A 24,559-nucleotide genomic window follows, 5' to 3' on the forward strand; every position below is an offset into this window, starting at 1 on the left:
TTAGCCCTATGGAGTGCATTTTCAAAGTAGCTAAGCACAAAAAAGTAGCAATTTTCAAAAACCCAATTTTACTGAAATTACCTCCCAAGCGATACAGTATATCTACCTACGCTTAGGACCAATACTGTGTGCGGTCCTGGGCTCTATGTAACAGGGCAGTAGCTGAAGAAAAACTGTAAAGCAAGCCTTCCATCCCCTCTTTGTCTGCACCCTTGCTCTCCAAACCTCTCACACTCACCTGCATGTGACGAGAATATGGCTGTCCTGGGCTTGCTGCCGGCACCTCTCCACTTCTCCCAATAAGCTGATAATAGTCATGGGGCTTTCTGGAAGATGCTTGCCCATGGGCCAGTTGTTCATTTCCCATAATTTTATCTCCAGTTTTGAACCTGTGGACTAGTAAAAGCAAGAACTTATAAACAGGGAGGTGGTTAATTCATACAACTTGTGGTAATTCAACTCCTTCGGGTGTAGGCTACCATTTGTCAATATGAGCACATCTATTTTTCTGTGTAATTACAGACAGCTAGGCATTTTTTGCATATGTAGCAAATATACTCTTTTCACCAATCCAAGAAAAATGGGTCTCTTGCTAGACTGACTGTGCCTGAGAATGTACTTTTAACTAAAATGACCATGTAACCTCTCCTCCCAAAGCATTCCCATCCACTTGCACATTCAATTCCAACTTCTTGTACACGCCTATAGATGATTCACTCTGCGGCGCCTCATTGCATCTCCTCTCTTGTTTTCCCACACACCCGTCTTCTCAAACTCCACTCACTGGGTAAGCTGCTCTTATCTCTGCCCTTTTCCTCCGTCGCCTGATCTCGACTCCACACTGCACCGTACGCCTTTTCCTGAACACCTGCACCATGCTCTGTCTCTTTCCAAATTCAAATCAGCCTACATACTCTCTGCTTTGAGGTCACTTTTAAAACCTGCACCTTAATTCACCTGCACACGATCTTCTTGACTTTAACCCAGATAGGGGCAACAACTTCTACAGGAGGTCCCCATTTCTCTGGCACTTCATCGGGTTAAAAAGTGACAGGCTTTCGTCCGGGGCTGAGTTTCTGTGGCTGCCTTCACCCACCCAGCTCCTGATTTTGTTTTAGAGACAGTTGGTGGCTCAGAGACCTGATTCCTGCAGTTTTAACGTATTTTGGGAAGGACTTAAAAGTCCCACCTTGTGAGGCGCCGTTCCTTGCAGATTTACTCCATTAACGCTGCCCCTTCTTTAATTAATCCCACATCTAACCCACTGTGTTTCTTTCTTCCCGATCTTGGCCTCACTGCTTTAACTCAAAGCTTCTTATTTGGTTTTGTTTGTCTGTCTTGACGAGATTGTAAGCTCCGTGGAGCAGGGACTTTCTCTTACGTGTCACCTGGCAGTGCCATGCAAATGACAATAACTTTAATAAACTGGACAGCCCAAAATCCCAAACAGAATGTCAACATTAGAAATTCATATTGGAAGAAGAGTCAGATTGTGGCAGGATCTGGTGGAAAATGTAATCCTCCCTTACTTCTTTAAGTTTAGCTTCCTGGCTAGCTTAGCCCCAAATTAATCACGTTATGCCTTGCAAATCTCCTTCTCCAGCATAGATTTACATTTCTTTAAGGGGGAGCTCAGAACAGGCTGTGCGGCTCTTCTTACAGATCCAAGCCGGAGTGAGTAAATGATTAACTTGTACTTCTGAAAGTGCTTTTTGTACTTTAAAATGAACCAGTCCAAAAAATGAGGTGGAACTGGCCAGTAGCCAGGGGGCTGAAGCCTTGATGACCGGTGCTACTGCTCACAAGTTTCAAGCTTGGGCTAATTCAACCCCTCCTTTGTGTGTGCCCACTAGGCAGGCCCATTTTGAAACAATTTACCTGGCTAAACTGGCTTTTCTGAAACTTGCACATCCTCTGTCTGGGCTAAAAACAAGCATGGCCTTTCACAACGTGTGCACTTTTAGCCTGCGAAGAGAGGCCTTCCTAGGGGCATGTTCTGAGCAGGACTGGAGAGTAACATGCGCTGTGTTCCATGAACATTTGCCCACACAAAAAGCAGTTGCAAATGTGTGTGGGATCGTTTTACTCGCAGACCCTGAAGGCAATTGTCAAATGAAAGGAAAATTGGTTCTTACCTGCTTATTTTCATCCCTATAATACACAGATCAGTCCAGACTCCTGGGTTTTGCCTCCCTGCCAGCAGATGGAGACAGAGAAAAAAGTTTTACTGACGCTGCATTTAACCTAGCGTGCCACTTGAAGTTTCTCAGCATTGTACCTAAGCCAAGATGATTAAAAAGAAACCTTAAAACTAAGACTCCAAAACCCCCTCAACAAGTGGGAGAAAGGTGAAAGCTCAAAACTAGAAATCCCTTCCAACAGTAATAAAGGAGAATATCTTTGAATCCCTCAACAACTCTGCATTATACACTAAATATCAGTATGAGTGGACTTCTCCAACGGTGGGGCTCTGGACTGATCTGTGGTATTACAGGAACGAAAATTATCTGATAAGAACCAATGTTCTTTTCTTGTTCATGCCCAGATCATTCCAGACTCCTGGGATGTATCCAAGCTTTCTTACACAGGGTAGGACCGAGACAATCCCATTCGTAGAACATTCTCACCAAACCCCATGGAATCTGGAGCCCGGATATCCAAACAATAATGTCTGGTGAAGATGTGCAATGATTTCCAAGTAGCCACCTGACAAATCTCTTGTGGGGATACCTGTTGACACTCGGCCCAGGAGGTGGCCTGAGAGCGAGTCGAGTGAGCCCTCAAACCTTCTGTTATAAGGCGACCTTTACAAAGGTAAGCCGAGGCAATTGCTTCTTTTAGTCAGTGAGCAATCATAGCTTTACATGCTTTACATCCTTTCTTCAAACCATTCCAAGTTTTTGGGTACTTGCCAGGTTCTTATGGCCTGGATTGGCCACTGTTGGAAACAGGATGCTGGGCTTGATGGACCCTTGGTCTGACCCAGCATGGCATGTTCTTATGTTCTTACAAAGAGGTGATCTGACAAACAGAAATATTAGTGCCCGCCGGAAAGGAAGAGCACAAAACTGAAAGTGCTTCCCCAGAATCATAAATCAGTGAAATCGCTGGTGTTCCGGACTGATTGCTATATATAGATTTGTCTCCGTCAAGTCTAGGGACACCAGGAACTCTCCTTTGCATACTCGCTAGGATCGAGTGCAGAGTCTCCACCTGAAACTGGGATAACTTGAGGGCCGCATTTATCTTCTTTAAAACTACAATTGGTCAGAAAGTTCCTTCCTATTTTGGTGCCACGAAATAAATGGAATACCTTATTGTTCTCTGTTCCTCTGGAGGAACAGGAACTATAGCCCCCAGATGCTGCAAGTGATCCACAGTCCCTTGAACCTTCTTGGTGTTTGGGGTGCATGGGGAGTCTATGTAGGCTTCTCGAAACGGATGAGCAAATTCTAACTCGTAGCCATCTCTTATCACACTTAGGACTCACTGGTCTGTTGTCTTTTTGGTCCACTCCTCATGAAAAAGAGTCAAACGTCCCCCGATGCTGGAATGGAAAAGTGGATCGTCCTTGCTACATTGACTTGGCTCCTCTAGTTCCCTGACCAGGGTTGTCCTGGGTTAGCTTCCATCCACCATGAAAGGAATGCCTCCAAGACTGAGTTTTGCCCGAAACCTGTCTTTGGGTCTCCAAAGAGGCATTATTTTGGTAAAATCTCCTATTATTATTATTATTATTATTATGAAAACGGGAACAGGCGAGAAAGGATCTTCTTCCATTCTTCGGCTTGTCCTCAGGCAACTTATGCCCTTTGGACTCTCCAAGATGCTTTACCAGTTGCTCCAAGTCCTTTCCAAATAGGAATTTTCCCTTGAACGGGAGAGCCCCTAACTGCGATTGGGACCATACATCAGCCGACCAGTTTCTCAACCAAAGCAGTCACCTGGCCAATACTGCTGCCACCATAATCCTAGAAGATGTTTTGACTAGGTCATACAGGGCATCCGCCACATATGCCACTGCTGCCTCCATTCACTCTGCCTGCTTCTCTGCAGAAGCAGAGGTAGGCTTCTTCGCCTGCAAGTGTTATACCCAATGCTACTGCAAACTGCATCATGTTTGCCTAAAGCTGAAGCCTCAAAAATTCTTTTGAGATGGGACTTCCAATTTCCAGTCCTCAACATTTTTCAGTGCAGCTGAGCCAGCAACCGGAATGGTGGTTTTCTTGGTCACCATCGACACCAAAGCATCCATCTTTGGAAGTGACAAAAGCTTGAGCAGCTCTTCGGGCAACGGATATAATTTATCCATAGCTCTACCAACCTTCAGGCTGGTCTCAGGAGTAACCCACTCCCTGAACACCAATTTTCTCATTGACTTGTGGAAAGGAAAAGCCTTTGACGGACCCCTCAAACTGACCGTAACGGGGTCTGTTCCTTCCTGGTCAGGCTCTTCCAGTGGAATCTTGATACTCAGCTCCTTAAGAAAATGCAGAATCAAGGACCACAGTTCTTCCTTACAGAAAAAAAGTACCACCACTGAAACTTCAGAGCCATCAGAGCCCTTCCTGGAATTAGCTGGGTGAGCTGAAATTCCCAGAATCCTCTGAACACTAGCCAACCTTCTATTCCCGGAGACCTTAGGCCTTTTTATCAGACAAGAATCATCCTTAGAGCAATCCTGGGAATGAAGCCTCTTATCACCTGCTTTCTTGGCCAAATAAGCCTTATGCAAAAGCAAGATGAAATCTGAAGAAAAGGCAGAAGAATCATTTGAATCCTCCCTCAGCTGGTCCTCCTCCAATTCAGAGGCTTCCTGCCTCTCACTGGAGACCTGCAAAGCTGGTAATAAAGGGGGTGGGGAATCTCCTGCCTCTGCAGAAAACATCCATAGCAGGCCCCAATGCCCTTGGAACCTTCTTGTGTGCATCTACTGAAGCAACAACTCCGAACTGCCTTCCCCTCTAGAGATGCAACAGGCCGGCAACTCTCCACATGATTTGCAGCACTTGTCACATGCCATAACTCCCCTCAGGCAGTGGCAGGAGCCGCATGTAGGCCCGACAGGCCAAGAGTTGCGTGTTGCCTGCAGCCATGTGCAGAGAGGAGCTGCGCGGTACGCTTACCACCTGCTCCCCTGGAACCCCGATCAGCATTAGCAAAGATGCGACCGCCCGCACAGAAGGAGATCTGACCTCCGCTCAGGAACTAACAACACTGCTTGATAATTTTTTTTTTTAACTTTAATAGCTGTAAGCAGAGAAGAGAAAATTCAAGTACTTCCCTCAAACGCCAGCCGTCCAGCAGATCTGATGCGGGACTCCTGGGGAGAGGGAACTGGACCACCAGCTATCAGCCCCACAGAAGTGCAGAGCGAGCCAATGAAAGAGTCACTAACTCTCTGCTTGTCCACCTCAAACCACGGAGGATGGCCCCACCAGGATCTAACAACTCCTGGGAGGACTCCTGAAGGCTATTTTCCTCTTTATTTATTTTTTTTAAATACTCCAAACTTCAGATTTTACACCTCTACCATCTGTTGGAGACAGAGAAATACTGAGAGACTGCAGGTGGCACTCTGGGTTATGTGCAGCATCAGTGAAACATTTTTTCTCTGTCTCCAGCTGCTGGCAGGGAGGCAAAACCCAGGAGTCTGGACCGATCTGGGTATGAGCAGAAAAATGAAGCTTTCACCAATACAATTGCAAGATTCATGCTTCAAGGGCATGGAGCTCTCTGACTCACTCAGGAACTCAGAAGAGTAGAAATTGTGATCAAGCTTCTCACTAAGGTGGGGTTGAAGCTGACGACTCTGAAGCCAGATCTTATCTCATACTGAGCCCTCCCCATTCACTAGAGGCAGAATCTGACAACTACAACTCAAGGCCAACATTCGGAAACAGGTCTGCCACTGCAACATCTGTTGCTGCAGCTTTGGCTAATCTTAAGCACCTAGAACAGTTTCATGGCTATGAAAACAAATGAAAAATAAAAGGCAAATGCTTGGAGAAAAAATACAAAGTCAAGTGACACGAGTCAAAACAAAAGGGCTGATGCAAAGAAACAGGAAAAATACCAAAAGGCTCCAAAAAACGGAAAGAGTTACGGAGCAATGAAGAACCCTGAAGAAAGGGGTGAAATAAAGAGACAAGGAACAACCACGGAGTGAAAACCAGATGCACGCTGGGGAGGAACTCCTTTGACTCTATGGTGGAAAAAGAAGCAAGAGAGCTAGAATTAAATTACAGAACTCTGTTTAAATTACATCTGGAAGTTTCCTCTAGCAGCCATGGGCTGGAATCATGTGACCGTAGTTCTTTACCTTGAAAATAAGAATATTCCATTTCCCCTCAGTCTCCCTGATGACTTTAGGGATTCCCTAAAACTTCAGACGCCAGGATCAGATTGGGATCATTTTGGACTGCCCGAGGTCAGACGATACTACTTCTAAGGATATTCCCCAACTACATGCCTTCCCAGCAATACTGGCCAACTTACCTCCTTATTCTTGGTTAAACTTAGTGTTATCTTGTTAAATCCAGCTCCTGGCTTCTCTGAGATTACCTTCACATGGAAAGGGCCTTGCTTGGTTTCACTACGTGCCGGCCAGAGCTTGGGGTACGTCTGTAGACAGAACACATATGCATCACTGATATTTAGCATGTGAAATTGCCAAACATTAAAGGCAGAGGGCGATTTAGATCATTTATAATCAGAGATGGAACAGTGCTTTATTTCCCACTTGTGGGTTTCCATTTCAATGGGAACGGGTCTCTGCTCTCTGGTGCCTCTGTATGCAGTTACCCAGGGTTTTTCTTCTCTTATTAACCCTACTTCTTGTGTAGCCAACTGTTATAGGACCAGTCTTCAGCCGTATCCTAGTACATGTGCACTGAGTGTCATGATGGCTGGGACTGGGCTAGTAAACACTACCCCTGCAGTGTCTCCAGTGCCGGCTGGGTCTGTAGAACAGAAGCCAAGCTCGGGAAATGAACCTGTACGTCAGGCATGGCAGCAGATCCTAAATCTGGCTAAACAAACTCTTCTACCCTGTAATGGATTGGACAGATACCCATACAGTGGGGCATGAAAGGGAAAGGGTTAAATACATGCCCTTTTAATTGGCTGTATGGACAGGGAGCAGCAATTGGTAGCCTAGGCGAGATCAGTTAAGGCACTATTTAAACATCCTGTGAGTGGCACCAGCTTAGGTCTCCACAAGCTGCAAGGGTCAGACATGTGAGGGAGAGAAAGCAGAGTTGCTTACCTGTAACAGGTGTTCTCCGAGGACCGCAGGATGTTAGTCCTCACACATGAGTGACGTCATCAGATGGAGCCCCAATGCAGAAAACTTATGTCAAAGTTTCTAGAAGTTTGACTGGCACACTGAGCATGCCCAGCATGCCCTATACCACACATCCACACGGGATCCCTCTCCAGTCTTGTATCATAGAATTAAATTTTAAAAACAAAAGGGAGAAATCCAACTCTGTGGGATGACGGGCAGGTTTCGTGAGGAATAACATCCTGTTATCCTCGGAGAACACCTGTTACAGGTAAGCAACTCTGCTTTCTCCGAGAATAAGCAGGATGGTAGTCCTCACACATGGGTGAATCCCTAGCTACAGGCTGCTCCACAACAAAAAAGAGAACCAAAAGACACTCAACCATGTGCCAACGAGCATAACAACAATAGTGCTGTTGGTAACAGAGAGGGAGACTGCCTGAAGCCAAACCACGGGCCCTAGGCAGGGAGAGTTGCATTCTACACCTCAAACAGGTTCTGAAAGACAGACTGGCCAAGCCTACTGTCACATCGGCCATCTCTATCCAGATAGTAGTGGGATGCAAATGTGTGGAGACAACTCCACATCACAGCCTTGCAGATCTCCTCCACGGAACAGCTTGCAAGTGAGTCACTGACACTGCTATGGCTCTGAAAGAATGAGCCTTGACATGATCCTCAAGATGCAGTCCTGCCTGGGTATAACAGAAGGAGATGCAATTTGCTAGCCAATTGGCAATGGCAACTCCCATCCTACTGCTGTCAAAAGAAATAAAAGGTTGATTGGACTGTCGATGGACTTCTGTCCGCTCCAGACAGAAGGCTAAGGCTCGTTTGCAGTCGAAACTAAACAATGTTGGTTCACCTTGGTGCGAATGGGGCCTGGGAAAGAAAGTTGGCAGGACAATAGACTGGTTAAGATGGAAGTCCGTCACCTCCTTAGACAGGAAGACCACCCTGTCATGTTAAAAATTTTGTATAAGGTGGATAAGTCACTAAGGCCTGGAGCTCGCTAACCCTGCACACTGAAGTGACTGGCACGATAAATATGACCTTCCAGGAGCTTCCATCAGCTGAGTTCGTACCACACTGAGGTCCCAAACACAGCGGGAAGCCATAGGGGAGGCTTCAACTGAAGCAGGTCCTGCATAAAATATACAACTATAGGCTGTACAGAAATGGGCGTATCATTTACATCATGGTGTTATCACCAATTGCACTCAGATGGACCCTAACGGAGCTGGTTTTAAGCCAGCCTCCGATAGGTGTAGAAGGTAATCAAGCAGTTTTTGTGTGGGGCAGGAGAAAAGATCTAGGGCCTTCTGCTCACACCATATGGAAAACCTCCTCCACTTCAGTCCATAGGACTTTCTAGTGGAAGGCTTTCTAGAAGCCATTAGGACCCAAGACACATCCTCTGAGAGATAGGAAAATTAGTTCTTGTCTGTTAATTTTCGTTCCTGCCTGAGATGTGCTCCTGACTAGCCAATTGGCCAGATAGGAAAAGACAAGCACTCACAGCCTGCGGAGATGCGTCACCACCAAGGCTGGGCATTTTGTGAAGACACGTGGGGCTGACGCTAGCCCAAACGGCAACACTCTGTACTGGAAGTGCTGTTTCCCCACCACGATTCGGAGATATTTCCTGTGACCTGGGAAGATCTCAATATGGGTGTACACGTCCTTTAGATCGATGGAGCATAGCCAGTCCCCACTTTGCAGATGGGGGATCAAGGTGCCCAGGGAAAACATCTTGAACTTTTCTTTTTTTAGAAACTTGTTCAAAGCCCTTAGGTCTAGGATGGGATGGAGTCCTCCTGTTCTCTTTGGAATCAGAAAATACCTGGAGTAGAATTCCTGCCCTCTCTGCCTTGGTGGGACAGGCTTAACCGCCCTGGCTGTTAAGAAGGTGGAGAGCTCCTCAAGCAGCACTTCCTGATGCAGCACTGGCTCCCACAACGGGCATGGAGGGCAATTTGGCGGGACACCCAATCCTGCTTGTCCTTGGAGAAAGCATTGCTTTACCCACGGATCCGTTTGAACATTCTCCTGTCTATACTCCTAGCAGACATGCAGCCACCTCTGTGTTGCATGGTTCTCCCATCTACATTTCACATTGCGCATCAACTTCCAAACAAGAGAAGGGAAGGGAAACAGTATTTCAGTACTAGTACCAAATCATAGTTGGATACACTGAGGCACCAAGAGATAAAGGAATTTACCTACCAACCCATATTATCTATTTTAACACAGATGTTAAATTGTAATTTATGTTTCAATGTACTAAGCTAGTGAGATGACCACCATATCCAGCATTATCCTGACTACTGTGGCACCCCTATGGGTAGACCATTAGATGTCCCTAATTCCCCATACATAGGACTAGGAATTGGCAGTTCCTCCCATATGAGGTAGCTGAAGAGGTGGACCTGGCTATAAGAGGGTCAAAGTGGGTTTTGCAGGAGGAGTTGAGGAGAGCATTTCTATGATGGTGGTGGTGGTGGTGGGGGGGGGGGGGGGGGGGGGGGGATGGACGGGACCCTAGAGTGAAGGGTCCTTTCTCACTGGAGAGGCCTACAGCCTTTCCCAAATTCTTCTGGGAGAATCAAATTGGTACACATCCTGCCAGGTTAGGAGCTGAGTGGAAGGAAGTAAGGCAGCTCCAGAATTTAGTCTGAAATATTTCAGCCTGGGCTTTGAGGAATCCCCAACTACAAATCAAGGGAGCACGTTGGATGACCCTTCCCAAGATCTTCAGGCAGGAGGCAGGTGCAGGTCGGGGCATCCTGTGAAGTCTGTGGGATCCAGGTGGGATTGGGGAAAAGGTGCCATTCGGGGCCAGCCAGCAGCAGGGAAGCCACCTCGCCGCCCAGTTCAAGGGAGTCAGGAACCGCCCCTGGAGCCAGGAAATCAGCACTTACACAGGGAGAGTAAAAGGATAATCCTTGTACAGACACACCTCACTTGGAAATTGATTTGACTTTTAACAGAACCAGTAAACGTTTTCTTTGAACACCCCATCCTGTGTTCAGTCTCCTTGATTACGCATCCTCAGAAAATACCAATCACAAGCAGCAACACAAGGAGAGGTCACTCCCCCCACCTGGACCATAGCAGAAGCTTCTTCATAGAAAGAAAACCCCCCCCCCCCCCCCCGGGGACAGTGATAGGGAAGAAAGCCCCAAGAGACAACACATTATTGTATGTACCCGCTGCGGAGATGCCCCTCAGGAGAAACGGCTTACACTACGTTAAGGAGAGCAGGAGGTAGCTCACCCAGGGAATACCTCTCACACCTTCCCAACCTGTGTCTATGAGAGAAATGCTTAGCAAATGAGGCCCTAAGATTGTAAGCCCACTGGGGAAAAGGACCTAGCTCCCGTACCTGAGTGTAATCTGTTTGTCATGAAAGGCGGAATGTAAATTAAAAAAAAAAAGAAAAACGTTCCCATGTCATCCCAGCTCACCTCATCCAAGTCCTGCACCCTGTTCATGAGGATCACAGACGTGCAGTTATAATCATAAACGAGAGCCCAGAAGTCAGGTAAGGTGTCCTTCAGTGGTAACTGAGTGATGATAAATTTATCTTCTTCTGCATATGACTAACAGGGAGAGAGAGAAGATTGATCAAAACCGGCTTTAACATCCTATTCTCTAAGTGAACTTAATAGCAGGTAATGGACTTCTCCTCCAAGAACTTATCCAATCCTTTTTTAAACACAGCTATACTAACTGCACTAACCACATCCTCTGGCAACAAATTCCAGAGTTTAATTGTGCGTTGAGTAAAAAAGAATTTTCTCTGATTAGTCTTAAATGTGCTAATTGCACTCCCCATTATACGTGATCACTTCTTCCTAGAGATTTTAAGAAAAGCCTCTCTCCCACAGACCCTCCCCATCACCAGCACAGAACACTTGTCTCTGCCTTGCCTCTTTGATCCACTTTTCTCTTTACATACTGCATGTCACCTCTCTCTTCCCCGTCCCCAAACAATGAGAATGTCATTCAAGAGGTGACACCAAATCCTTGGGAGGGTGAGGCAGCAGTGGGGCAATGGGGCTAATTTTTGATGAACTCAACTAGAAGAGGACTGGATGGGTCCTACTGTAATTACACATGTTTTGGGTAGGGGGTTCATGCTCAGACTCAATGCTAGCTGATTAATACTGCAGTTACGGGGCAGACTTGATGGCTTAGTGGCTTCTGCTCCCTGGGCTGGCCAGTACTGGGGATGCTGCGCAGACCCTTATACCTGCAAGGAGGGAGTCTTAGCCATTGCTCATTAGCGACACCTAGTGGCCAGAGTTGGGTCCATGTTTGCTGGCCTTCAAAGGGAACCATGTGTTTGTGGCCTGTGGGCAAAGACTGTTGTCAGAAAGGCTGGGTTGAGTTGGGAGGGGGTTCGATAAAAATAGGGGGAAATCCCCGGATAGTTGTGAATGAAGGCTGACGGCTCCAGGTATCAGCCCTGCTTCCGACTGAGCTGGAAGTGCAAAGTCGCAGGAAAAAACTGCTGGTCCATAAGAAAAGCAGTCTGTGGCTGTCGCATAGAGTCACATAATCATGCACGATATGTCATCTTATAACATTCCCCAGATCAGTGCGTGCTCAGAGCCAGAATCTGCCGACTTACATTGGCAAAGACGGCATTGACATATCCAGGAGAACCATCTCTGCTGAGGACTGACATCAGAATTGGGCGCCAAATATCCGCTGAAGGAAGAATTGGAGAGAGAGAGGTCAGCGCACAGCGTAAACGCAATCTTTTACTTCAGGACCTTTTTTTTTGTTTTTAAAATACAAGTTTAGCATTATAATGACTATGTTTGCAAAATGGATTTATGTTTTTCCCGTATTCTCCCAGTATTCTTAAAAAGAAAGCAGATTACTCTTTTTATAGAGAAATCAGATTCTTCCTTTGGAAGGGGAAGAGATCTCGGGGGAAAGGTGGGATGAGTTTACCGGACAGTCAAACCTACAATGAAGCAGCTAATCTTTGGCATATAGGGGGAATGGGTAATAGGCACAGATTACTATCCTGTGCTGGAGATAGAGTGGGCTTTGGTGTATCCTTTGCTGCTTTATTATGTTTTGCACTCTAAATACTCGCAACTCCCATGACCTCTTAAGAACCATGTGTTATCGACACCTGCAATGGCTACGTGGAGATGGATTGCTTTCAGCCTTTTTCACCGATCTGTGGTAATGGATTTTTTTAAACCTGTCATATATCCATCCATTTTATCCAGATGGGAAAAGAGAGGACCTGCTTTTGTGATCCACATGTTAAATGACAAAGGGTTTATTAAATCTTTTACAGAGTTACAAACCGAGGGCAGGATTCGTCAAGGTATTTTCCCATAGACACAGGCAGAGAATATCCCTCAGAGGGATCACTATACTTATTTGCAAGAACCACACCATTTTCGATCTATCAATCTTGCTGAGCTTCGAGCTGTCAATCGGACCTCACTGAAAGGCTGGTTTGATGAGCATGTTTCTTGCAGGCTAACTCTGTCTAGTTTACATAAGACTGTGGCAATGCTTGCGGAGGAAAAGAAATGTGAAAATGTATGGAACAGATGGACTCAAGAGATACAGGTTCTGAGACCAAGAAATACCCTTATCAAGTGTTTTGGTTACATTGACAAAATCACCATCAGTGCAAAGCTTCGAGAGACACAATTTAAATTTAGTGTACGTTTCTCAGAGTCAAGCATTTATGGTTTGTATTTTGGACTCCAACAAGTGTATAAAATACGAATCAGAAGTGGGTAATTTAGGTCACATGCTCTGGACCTGTGTTTGGCAAGCAGAACACGCCAATACTGATCTAGTTTTAGATATACACTGTCATATGAACATTCGATCTGCTTTGTTCGGTGACTTCTCTCATCTAAATTTGGGCACTCTATATCAGGCACATTATTTTGCAGAAATGTTGGCATCGAGTTTGTATGCTCGGTATTGTTACATGGGTGCTTTACAGCTTCAGCACTTTGATGCAACTGGATGATGGGGTGGCTAGATTTGGTAAAGCTTAGATGGAAGATATCATTGCTTTGAATGATGATTTCTCGTGAGAATTTTTTTTTGGAGGATTATTGGCAAAAGGATTGTGTGTTAACATTTATCAGAATCTGTGGATTACAAGGAGGATAATGATTTGGCGCAAAAGCGCTGTGTTCAATTTACAGCGCAATTTGGTCCACTTCTGTATGACACCTCTACTTAAGTTTTTGACAAATCAAATTGTGGGTGGTTCTCCATTTTTTTTTAGATACTCTAGAACTTCTCGATTTTAATTAATTATGTAACTTCACAATTGATGTCCCGCAGTACTGCTGCAAATGGTGATTGACGCCAATCTGTCTAGTACTTGGCAGAAGTGATGATGCTCAACAGAAAAGCAAGCGCTAGCTCTCTGTTAATGGGATTTGATGGACATCCCCCATGAGACCTGGAAGGCCTGACCTAAGGCTTCAGCGAGATGGCTCCACGGAGAAGGGCAGAGGGCACCATTTCAGGTATGCACTGTGCCAATGCACCACCTTACCTGGCAGGATCTCCTGGCTGCGGTTCTTGCCTGTGTTGCTTGGTTTCTTGGCCTCTCGGCAGGTGTACAATAGATGTATCTCTGAATATTTCTGCAGTGCCTACAAGAAAAGGGAAAGTTTCATCACACCAGCAAGGATTAAAACACCAAAAATAATTTGTATTTCCCTAGCAGCTTTAATCCAATGAGGATCCCCATAAACTCGATGGTTTATGTGCATATTATTTCACAGGTACACATGCAGCCGCTTCTGGGGTGTAAAGTCTGTTTCTCACTCTTAGTGCCTGATCTACTTGGCATATTCCAAAGAGGAAAAGGAACAATGACGTCCTTCCTGATCATATCCTAGATCAGTCCAGACAAGTGGATTTTGTATCCCCACCAGAAGACAGAGGCAGAGAAAAAATACTTTGAGACACTGCTACATAACTGAGAGTGCCACCTGCAGCAGATGGTAGAGGTGCAAACCTGCACGTCTGGAGTTTAAAAAATAAAAGAAGAGAGAAGAGAGAAGAGAAAAGGAAAATTAGCTTCCTGGTGTGTTAGGTGCCTTAGAGGGCCATTCTTTGGGTAGAGCTGGGCGAGCCGGGGGTTGGTTATTCCTGGCGGTATCGACCTGAAACATCTAGAGGGCTGAAAGTCAGGGATTCTAGTTTCCTCAGCTCTTCTGTGGTCCCCTCACTGATGCCTGCCACTGGATACAGGGAAGTACCCCTTTTCTTCTTTCCTGGGGAGCTGTAGCTTTAAAAAAAGAAATGTGTAGCTTGCAGCCGGGAGCCAGGAAAGCGGCACGCTGTGTACAGAGAGTACCGTTCATGTCCGAGAAACAAGACATGAGTGCTGTAGCATGAGGGTGAGTGGGAAAGCATTCGCTATTTCTTCCCGGGGTGGGAAAGCAAGCGTGTGTGGGCCGAGACTGTCAGTGCTGCATGGTGAAGTGCTTGCTACTACATGGCACAGGCCGCTGCCCACGTGAAGTTGTGTTGGGCCTGTGGGGTGAGTAGCTCGCATCTCTCTGCTGGCGCGCTGTGTACTGCTTGTGTTGACGGGGATATGGTAACCTCTGCAGAGGCTTCTTCCCGGCGGGTCACCTGTTCTAAAGGAGTTATGCCACAGACCTCAGGGGATTCTGAGGAAACAGCGGCCATTTTGTCACTGAGTGCTAGTGACTTGGAGCCCTTTTCTACAGACTTTGTCCTTCTCCTCCACAAGGTTTTTTTAGTCAAGAAAGGAGTAGGAGGTAAATGACAGGTGCCCCAGAAGTCTCTGCTTCTAGCTAAGAGGCACGAAGAGAGGCTGCTGGGGAAGTCGGGGATATTCCATCTCTTGGGCCTAGGAAGTGGTTTGCATGAGCCCGTAGAGTCGGCTTTGGACTCAGATGAGGAAGGGGATCCTCAGGGAGTTTTTGGAGCTGATCCGGCGGTTGACTGACAGTTGATCCTCCGTATGTTCAGGGAGCTTCTGGTTCACATGGCTCAGGACAGGCAGAGCCTGAGGAGTTGCCAGTATCTGAAGGGGATGACCCTATGGTGGTTCGTTTGTTCTGAAAGGAAGAGTTGGGTCCACTGATTCCTCAGGTCCTGGATGAGCTGGGAATTAAGGTGGCGCAGGAGGAATCGGAATCTTTTACTTGAAAATTGTGTGGATAAGGGGCACACATTTGAAAGCCTCAAATGCACAGTGCTAGAGGTGGTAAATAAAGATGAGCGTGGAGGTAACTTGAATCAGAGGTTATTGCAGAGAGAACAGCGGTGGATTTTTAAGCTTCAGACGGTACATCCCGCCGGACTCAACAAGGAAGTTGATTGGTCCGTTTTTATGTGAAAAGGTAACCTGATTGGTTGGGATTCAAGTAAAAGAAGGAGTATAAATACTGACACTTCCGCTGCGTGGCGTCGGAGCGTTAAGCGCCATTTTTGAAGGAGTGCTGCGATACTGAACCGGGAACGGCCGGGAAAAAGTAAGTCCTGCTGGTTAGTGGCGATATAAAGATATTCGTAGAAGAGCGTAAGAAATAGACAGAAAGATAAAAGGAGTGTTCTTTGATTTGATTAACAGATTGAGTCCCCTGAAGAAGGCGACATTGGATGCCGAAACATTGCCAATGTTGGGAGTTTTACAACAGGAGCAACGCAGCGGGCAATAGTAAAAAAGAAGAAGACACGAAACAATGGTTTGATTGTCAGTAAGAAATTTAGATAAGTTCATCGATAAAAGTTGTTTGATAGCGTTTTCACTTTATGGGAAAGTAGGTTTTAAAATAATGAGTTATTTAATGCACAACAAGTAAAAAAGATATATAAAAAATGTTTTTTTAAATTGGGCAGAAGTAAATGACGTGACACCTAGTGCTTATACATGAAACTGATTGAAGAGCCTGAAGACTGTATCAAGCAGAGCACTTGCAATTCCAATACTAATTCCCAAAAAATTTAATATAAAAATGTAATTTAAAATGTTTTTGTATTTTACAATTTAAGTGAGAGGTCCTTATAAGGGTTGTTGTAGTTGGAAGGTAATGGATACAACTTAGCCATGGCCTGACCCACCTTCAGGCCCATCTCAAGAGTATCTCACTTCCTGACCACCAGCTTATTCACTGATTTGTGAAAAGGAAAAGCTTTCACTGGACCCTCAGGCCATCCATGACTGGGTCCACTCCCTCTTGATCGGAGTCCTCCTGAGGAACCTTGATCCCCAGCTCCTCAAGAACATGCAGAATTAAGGGCCACAGCAAACTCTTTCCGGAAAATACACACCACCTTAGGGTCTTTCCACTCTGCCACTGGCACCTGGCCCAACTCTTCATCCAGATCTGGCCCATCCAGACCTTTATCGGGAGCAGCTGGATCACTGCCAGCCTCGGAAGGATCCGGAAAGGCTGGAACCTGCGGAGCCCCTTCTGAGTCATCGGAGTCGACATACCCAGAGCAGTCCTCATTCCAAGGACCTGGGTGCTTTGCACGGAAATGGACCCCCAGAACTACCAGATCTTTTAGCCGGCCGCCGATCACCAGGCCCCTGAGCCCAGTCCCTCCTCCCGGCCGCCTTTCGCACCAAATATGCTTCGTGCAGAAGCAGGACAAATTCAGAGGAAAATGGAGTGGGATCCTCTGATACATCCTCAGAAGGATTTCTCTCCCCGTCCAAATTGAGCTCCCTCCAATTGAAAATACCCTGTTCCACCGGAGACAGCAGATGTGGGAGGTCCTTCCACCCCTGAAATAGGCTGGAGAATCTTAACATGTAAGCACTTACTTTCTGCTTATATGCTCTGCTCTCCAGTTAGAAATTGTTTAACCTATCCTTTTTTTCTAACAGCCTAGTTCCACATTCCCTGTTATAATGTAACTTTTTTGCTTTCATTGTTAACTGGTTTACCCCCTAGTTTATTGTAAGCCGGTACGATAAGACCTGGTCTTGAGCATCGGTATATTAAAAGAATTTAAATAAATAAATAAAATAAACCCAAAGAGGAAGTCCCCCTGCCGGACCGAAACCTCTTTGAGTCCCAAAAATGGGAATGGGATTGAAAAACCTTCTTACTGGCCATCTTATCCTCTGGCAGTCTGTTTCTCTTGGATTCCCCCAGGGACTTCATCAGCTGGTCTAGATCTTTCCAAAAAAGCAGCCTCCCCTTGAAAGGAAGATTGCATAGGTGAGACTTGGACCACCTTCTGCCGACCAATTGCGCAACCACAGACGTCTGTGCACAGCCACCACTGAGATCATATTTGTAGCCGAAGTAGGCACCAAATCATACAAGGCATCCGCCACATAAGCCACCCCAGCTTCTACGCAAGCCACCTGAGCAGGGGAAAGCACACTAAACGAGGCCTGCTCCTGAGGCTTCTGGATCCAGCACAAACAAGTCCGCTGCATCATGCTAGCACACACCGCTGCTCGCAAACTCAAGGCTGACACCTCGAACATCCACTTCAACTGAATCTCCAACTTGCAGTCTTAGACATCCTTCAGCGCGGCAGACCCCGCCACCAGAATTGTAGTCTTCTTAGTTACTGCAGAGACCGCTGCTGTCTTCCTTCGGAGTCTTAAGGCAGTCCAAATGCACTTCCAACAGGGGATAAAGCTTTGCCATTGCCCTTCTGACCTTCAAGCCTGCTTCTGGGAAATACCACTCCCAGCTAATCAGCTTCTGAATCTTTTTAGGTATGGGAAAGGCACATCTTTTTAGGTATGGGAAAGTCCATCCAGAACTGGAATGACGCCTTCATTATCAGACTCCTCCTGAGTTAGCTTTACCCCCAATTCTTCCAGCACCTGTGGAATAAGGGGCCAAAGTTCCTCCTTCTTTGTTGCGTTGGAGGTGGACCCTTGGGCCGAGGTGGGGTTGATGCAAACCATAGGTGAGGACATACAGATCCCCACCGTCAGCAGGTGGAGTGGGCTGAAGGTAGAAGCCGCTGGAGCTTCACCTATACCAGCCCTCGTTCCCCACGGGTTGAGCCTTTGGGTGCCGGGGCCGGCAGGACTTAGGTGGGCCTTGAGGTTGATAGACAAGAGAGGTTGGTTCAGCCCAGAGACAGCAGTTGGTAGATGGCATAGTCCTATCCTGGACTGGGTACGGTACTGGAACTCGGGCGCCAATGGAACGGAGATTAGCTGGAGGCGCTCAAGCACAGATAGGCTGGAGCCTAATAAGTCCACGTCCAGGGAGTAGGCTGGGAGAGGCATCACTGACAAGCTTGGATCAGGGCCGGCGGCAGAGCAGAGATCGTGGCAAGCAATGCAGAGTTCTGATCACAGAGGAGTCAATAGCATAGTCAATCAAGGCAATGGTCTGATCACGGAGAAGTCAATAGCATTAGTCAATCACAGCAATGTTCTGATCACAGAGGAGTCAATAGCATAGTCAATCAAGGCAATGGTCTGATCACGGAGAAGTCAATAGCATTAGTCAATCACAGCAATGTTCTGATCACGGAGAAGTCAATAGCATTAGTCAATCAAGGCAATGGTCTGATCACGGAGAAGTCAATAGTGTAGTCGGGCGTAGCGGAGGTCCGGGTCTGGAGATAGGCTGTAGCGTAGTCGGGCGAAGCAGAGGTCTGGGTCTAGAGATAGGCAATAGCGTAGTCAGGCGTTGCAGAGGTCTGGGTCTGGAGATAAGCAGTAGCGTAGTTGGGCGAAGCAGAGGTCTGGGTCTGGAGATAGGCTGTAGTGTAGTCAGGCAAAGCAAAGTCGATATCCGTAGAGTCAGTCCAACACATAGACAGGGCAGGAACGAAGAAGACAGGAACCAGGAACAACGGAGGCCAGGAACGATGAGTAGAGAGGATTCTCTAGCAGCAATGAGTACTCGAGTAGCGAGGAGACCTGTTGCAAAGGCAACGCTATGGAGCGAGTTCTGAGCTTAAATACACTGAAGAGTTTGGCATCATCATCCGGGGCTGCGGCCAGGTTCCCGCCGCAGGCCCTTGATAAGGATCAGAGATGCGCACGTGCGCGCCTAGGGAGGGGCTTGGCATGGATAGTGGCGTCTCTCCGCGGACTGCGCGGAGAGGCCCGACGAGCAATGGCATCTTGAGCTGCAATACTGGGGACCATGGCAGAGCCGGAGGCATTGGGGGCGGCCTGAGGTCGGAGCTGGCAGCCCACCGCTGCTAGCATGGAGGAACCAGAAGCTGAAGTCTGTGTAAGAAGATGAGGGGGTGCGCTGCGGGTCTGCCGCGGATGGCACGCGTAACATTCTTAAACAGACAGAAAACCCTTGAGGGTCATCCTCCTCGGACCTGGTCTCCATGAGATCGGATGGATCTGGGGTCTGGCCCCATCCGGGACCCCACTTGGATCCGCTCCATGCTGTGAAGCAGCATTCTCTTCCAAGTCATCGAGATCCCTGGGGGTCACCCTCCGCACCAGATCTATGTAACCCCAGGGGCATGTGCACATGCCCAGAACCGCCCGCCGAAGCCAGCCTAGGTCTCTTGGGAGGCCCTGGTCTTCTATCTCTGGATCTACTCTCCTCTGCACTCTGCCTGGCCAAAATAGCCTCATGCATCAGCAGGACAAATCTGGGGAAAACCCCTGGCAGGCCCTCAAACCCCTGCTCAGGAAGATCGGACTCTGAAACCACTCCTGCCTCCTGGTCATCCTCCAGCTCCTGCCCCGCAGGAGAAAGCGGTGGAGGGGAGCCACTGGGGTCCTGATCGGCTGGAGTTTCCTGTCTGCCATTCCCTTCGGGAGAAGGCACCGAGGAGAACCCCCCCCTTTAGAGCCTGCTGTGGTCCCTGCGGCACGAGAGATCCCTCCCCTCCCGATGCACAACCTGTGCAGAAGGAATGAGAATTCAAACAGGCAGACCAGAGCCGCAGGCCCTGCAAGCCTCCTACGCAGCTTGTCCGCCATGAGGCCCATGACTGAAATCGGGACTAACGCACCACCATGAGAAAGGCCACCCACATGACCGCTGCTGAGTTGATCAAGAACGTGCGCTTGCGCCGAATACACTGGTACGTGGGAAAAACTGCAGAAGGCCCGAACACCGTGCGACACTCATGGCACTCAGTACAAGTTTCCCCGCCAAGGAAAGACTACATTTACATGGCCTCTCTTGCTCTCCCACCCCTCCCCGGCACTGAACCACAGTTCGAGCTTCCTGGCTCCTGGTTTCTTTCCTTTCTCTCTCTTTTTTTTTTTTTTTGTAAAGAAAGCTTAACTCAGGTCAAAAGAGAGAACAAGAGAATAAAGCAAGGGATACTTCCCTGAATGAAGCCAGCGATGCACAGGAGAGGACTTCAGGGCACCAAGAGGCAGCCAGTCCTCTGGCTATCTAGGTCCCGGAGACAGCGGGCCACAACAGCCAGGAGTATCCAACCCCTCAGTTGCCTGGCTGAACCCAAGGGATGGCCCACAAAAGGAACCTAGCACCTCGGGGAGCAGAATCCAACCTTAAAATCTCCAAGTTTCCACTTTCAGTCAGGACTGCAAATATGCACCTCTACCATCTACTGGAGACAGAGAAATTCTGAGGAACTGCAGTATTATTTTCTTCTCTGCCTTCATCTGCTGGTAGGGATGCATAAACCCACTTGTCTGGACTGATCTGGGCATGTTCAGAAACGTGTGTTCAGGCTAGCGCACAGGTTAACCTGCGGTTGGAATCACGTTTTGGACACGCATCCATAACCCCTGATGCAATAAGGGGATCAGCGTGTCCAAACCAGAGCGTAGCTAATAGCGCTCATCAAATGTAAATACCTAGTACCCCCCGATGTAAAAAAAAAAAAAGCATGCACCCATTGCGCACATTTTAACCCTCAAAAATTTATGCCAGTCCTTAAGCTAGTGCTAAGTCTCGAGAAACTCCAAAACCTGAACAGAAAAGCAGAAAATAATGCTTTTCTGTGGTTCCTCCAACTTAGTATCGTTGCAATACTAAGTAGGAGGAATCACAGAAAGCAGCAACATGAAAAACAAAAGTCTTAAGAGTGGTGAGGTTAGGAAAACGGACGCTCAATTTTATGAGCGTCCGTTTTCCTAACCCCCATACAGCCACATTTCCTGGGTGCTCGATGCCATGGACTCGCTAGGGATGCGCTAGGGATACGCGCTCAAGAGAGGTGAATGTGCGCGCAGTAAAAAAAACGGGCGACCAGTTTGGATGCCCGTTTTTTCCGTGCCTTTTATTGCATTGGCCTGTTTGAGAGCAGAAGGCATGGATCCTGAACCTTGTGTAAGTTAGCTGTCGTGTATGTGGTAGACGTTGCATACCTTGAACTCTCTGGTGTACCCGTCATTCTTGGTTACAAGGTCCTGTACTGCCATCTTTTGGACGTGATGCTGAATGTCTTCCACAGGGACATCGGTGAGACCACAGAGCAGAGTCTCCAGCAGCGCATCATATAAGAAGGAGTACTGCTCCTGGAAAAAGAAGAAAGAAGTATGCGTTATCCCATCAGAGGAACCAAAGTTATCTACTTATTTATGTAAAATGTCTTATATCTCCCCTATGCTAATTCAAACCATTATAAATGGATTGTAGCATTAAACCATTAACATCAATCTTATACATACAGAACAATACAACATTGAATAAAATCCCTTTTAATATATATCTAGAATGTTAAAGGTGCTTTTGAACTCCTTGCATTGTTGTGATATGTACTTTTTTTTTTGTTTTCTGCAAGGACATTCAATGTATTTCTGATTACAAATGGCTCTTGTGTCTGTGGATGCTCGGGCTGAGGAGAGATTGGCTCTACCTGTAGGGAGGAGCTCTTCAGGTTCTCACCGTCAGCAGGCGGACCCAGGTGAAGCAGAGATCAGACAGGAACTTCACCTTTACTAGTCCACATTCCCCTCCTATTGAGCCTTTGGGTGCCAGGGCCAGCAGGACTTAGGCAAGTGTCTCTACTAGTGATTGAAGATGGGTCCGAGGCCGAGTGAAGGCTATAGGCAGGCAGCGAATAGATTTGTCAAAGTCCGGGCAAGGGTCAGAGGTAGGCAGCGGTCAAGTGAATTCAGAGTTCAGGCAAAAGGTCAAACCACGTATCCGTCTGAGGGAGAGGAAGAGGAATGGATAGGGCTAAGCAGAAAGGCAAGATGGGAGCAGGCCAGGCAGACAAGGACTAGGGCAGGCAGAGACGAAGATTGGAACAGGCTGAAGGTGAAGACTGGAACAGGCTTGGGAAGCAACATGCACTACGCTTCAGTAGCTGGACCTGTTGCTGAGGCAAGTTTTTTCTGGATGATGTCATTTCTAGGGGCTACGGGGGCTTTCCTGCCATGGTTCCTTTAAATGCCGGGAAGTGGTGCGTGTGCCTAAGGGGAGGCACAGCGTGTTGCTGTCACCCGTGTCCTACAGGCAGCATCTCGCTGCATGGAGAAGCGGCATTCTACTGCATGGTTCGCCATCAGCGTCTCGCCATGCTGGACGCAGCGGGACCAGCTCAGCCAGGAGATAAGCGTGGAGGTTCACGGGAGCAGCCCGCAGTCCACCAAATGCAACAGTACCCCTCTTCTTAAATCCCCTCCCTGAGGCCCTGGGTTTCCTGGAGCACCGTCGATGAAAGTCCTTCAAAAGGTTGAGGTCCAATATATTGCAGGATGGCTCCCATGCATTTTCCTCTGGGCCATAGTTTTTTCTATGAGATTAAATACTCAACCTTTTTGCCCCTCCAGCGGAAATCCAGGATGTCTTGCAATTCATATATAATGCTTTATCAGCAGAGGTGGCACTCTGGAGGGCCAAGAATGTACCACTGGCTTGAAAGAGACATGAAACAAGTTATGGATCTTTAGCGTAGGTGGTAGCTTTAGCTGGTACATGACAGGGCCCACTTGCCACAGCACTGAAAAAGGCCCAATAAAGCATGGTGCCAAGTGCATTGAGGGAAGCCATAGGCATACTTAGGCAACTCTCAACTATCTTGAATTGTGGAGCTGGCCTTCTACGGGTATCTGCTATTCTCGTGGCTCAGGCGGCGGCTTTCTCAATCACGTGATTGCTTTAGTCCCATAGTTCATGCAATTCCTGGGCTGAGAGTTGAGCTGCCGGTGAACTGTCATGGACAGTGGCAGAGAAGGTAGAGGCTGTTTCCTGTAAACCAGCTGGAAAGGGGAGGAGTCAGTGGTTGCGATGAGATGATTATTATGGGAGATTTCGGCCCAAGGTAGGAGGGTGGCCCAGTTGTCCTGGCACTCATTGACATAAGAATGGAGGAAGGTTTTAAGGGTACGGTTGGTACACTCTGCTTGCCCATTGCCTTGCGGATGATAGCCTGTTGTGTAATCAAGCATGATACCTAACTTTTTGCAGAGAGAGCACCAATACTGTGAGGTGAACTGAACTCCTCTGTCCGATAGTACGTGCTTAGGGTAATCCTTGTAGGCGGAAGACATGGAAGGTGAAGAGATATCCCAGTTCTGGAGCAGAAGGCAGACCTAGTAATGGGATGAAGTGTGCTATCTTGGAGAAATGATCAATCACCACTCATATCACGGTGGCACAATTAGAGATAGAGAGATCCTTGATAAAGTGCATGGACAAGTGGGTCCAGGGGTTCCTGGGGACTGGCAATGACTGTAATAGCCCCCAGGGTCAGCCATGCAACGCTTTTTGCTGTGCACAGGTGGGACTGAGTCAACATAGGCCTTGACATTTTGCTTCATTTGGGGTCACTAGTAGTGCCATTGAAGCAATACAAGGGTTCGTGCCTGTCCAGTATGTCCTGCTACACAGGAGTCATGGACCCATTTCAACACTTTCTTATGCAATCTGGAAGGTACTACCATATTTCTTGGAGGGACGGTTACCAAGGTGACCAAGAGTATCTTAGCAGGATTGATGATGTACCTTGGAGGTTCCGGAACATCTTCAGTCTGGAAAGAGCGAGAAAGGGCGTCTGCTCATTGATTCTTGAGCACTGGGCGATATTATAATTCAAAATCAAAGCAAGCAAAGAACAAGGACCCACAGGCCTGTCTTGCATTGAGCTACTAAGCTTGATGTAGATGTTCGAGGTTCTTGTGGTCCATGTATATAGTGATGCGGTATTGGGCTCTCTCAAGAAGATGGCACTACTCTTCAAGAGCCAGTTTGACTTCCAAGATCTCCAATGCTGTATTTGCATTTGGCCAGGGAGAACTTCTTAGAAAAGAAGGAATATGGGCAAAGTACCCGTTCTGAAGTGTGTTGGCTGAGGACAGTCTCTACCCCCAGGGAAGAGGAATCTAACTCTAAAATGAAGGAT

General features: G+C 47.4%; 1 protein-coding gene across 3 annotated transcripts in view; it reads right to left on the reverse strand.

The window, feature by feature from the left end:
* LOC115078964 (receptor-type tyrosine-protein phosphatase mu-like) overlaps positions 1-24,559 on the reverse strand; it is a 122,130-nt gene that overhangs the window by 13,225 nt on the left and 84,346 nt on the right. For 2 of the 3 annotated variants that reach the window (XM_029582041.1, XM_029582042.1), the window contains exons 9-14: positions 21,579-21,728; positions 13,845-13,944; positions 11,922-12,001; positions 10,753-10,887; positions 6,499-6,624; positions 239-396 (exon numbers count right to left, since the gene is read on the reverse strand). In XM_029582041.1, the coding sequence (XP_029437901.1) occupies positions 239-396; positions 6,499-6,624; positions 10,753-10,887; positions 11,922-12,001; positions 13,845-13,944; positions 21,579-21,728 (749 nt within the window). The remainder of the gene's footprint in view (positions 1-238; positions 397-6,498; positions 6,625-10,752; positions 10,888-11,921; positions 12,002-13,844; positions 13,945-21,578; positions 21,729-24,559) is intronic. The other variant, XM_029582043.1, reaches the window with a different exon arrangement.

Source organism: Rhinatrema bivittatum, chromosome 1 (genome assembly GCF_901001135.1).
Source record: "Rhinatrema bivittatum chromosome 1, aRhiBiv1.1, whole genome shotgun sequence".
Lineage (NCBI taxonomy): Eukaryota > Metazoa > Chordata > Amphibia > Gymnophiona > Rhinatrematidae > Rhinatrema > Rhinatrema bivittatum.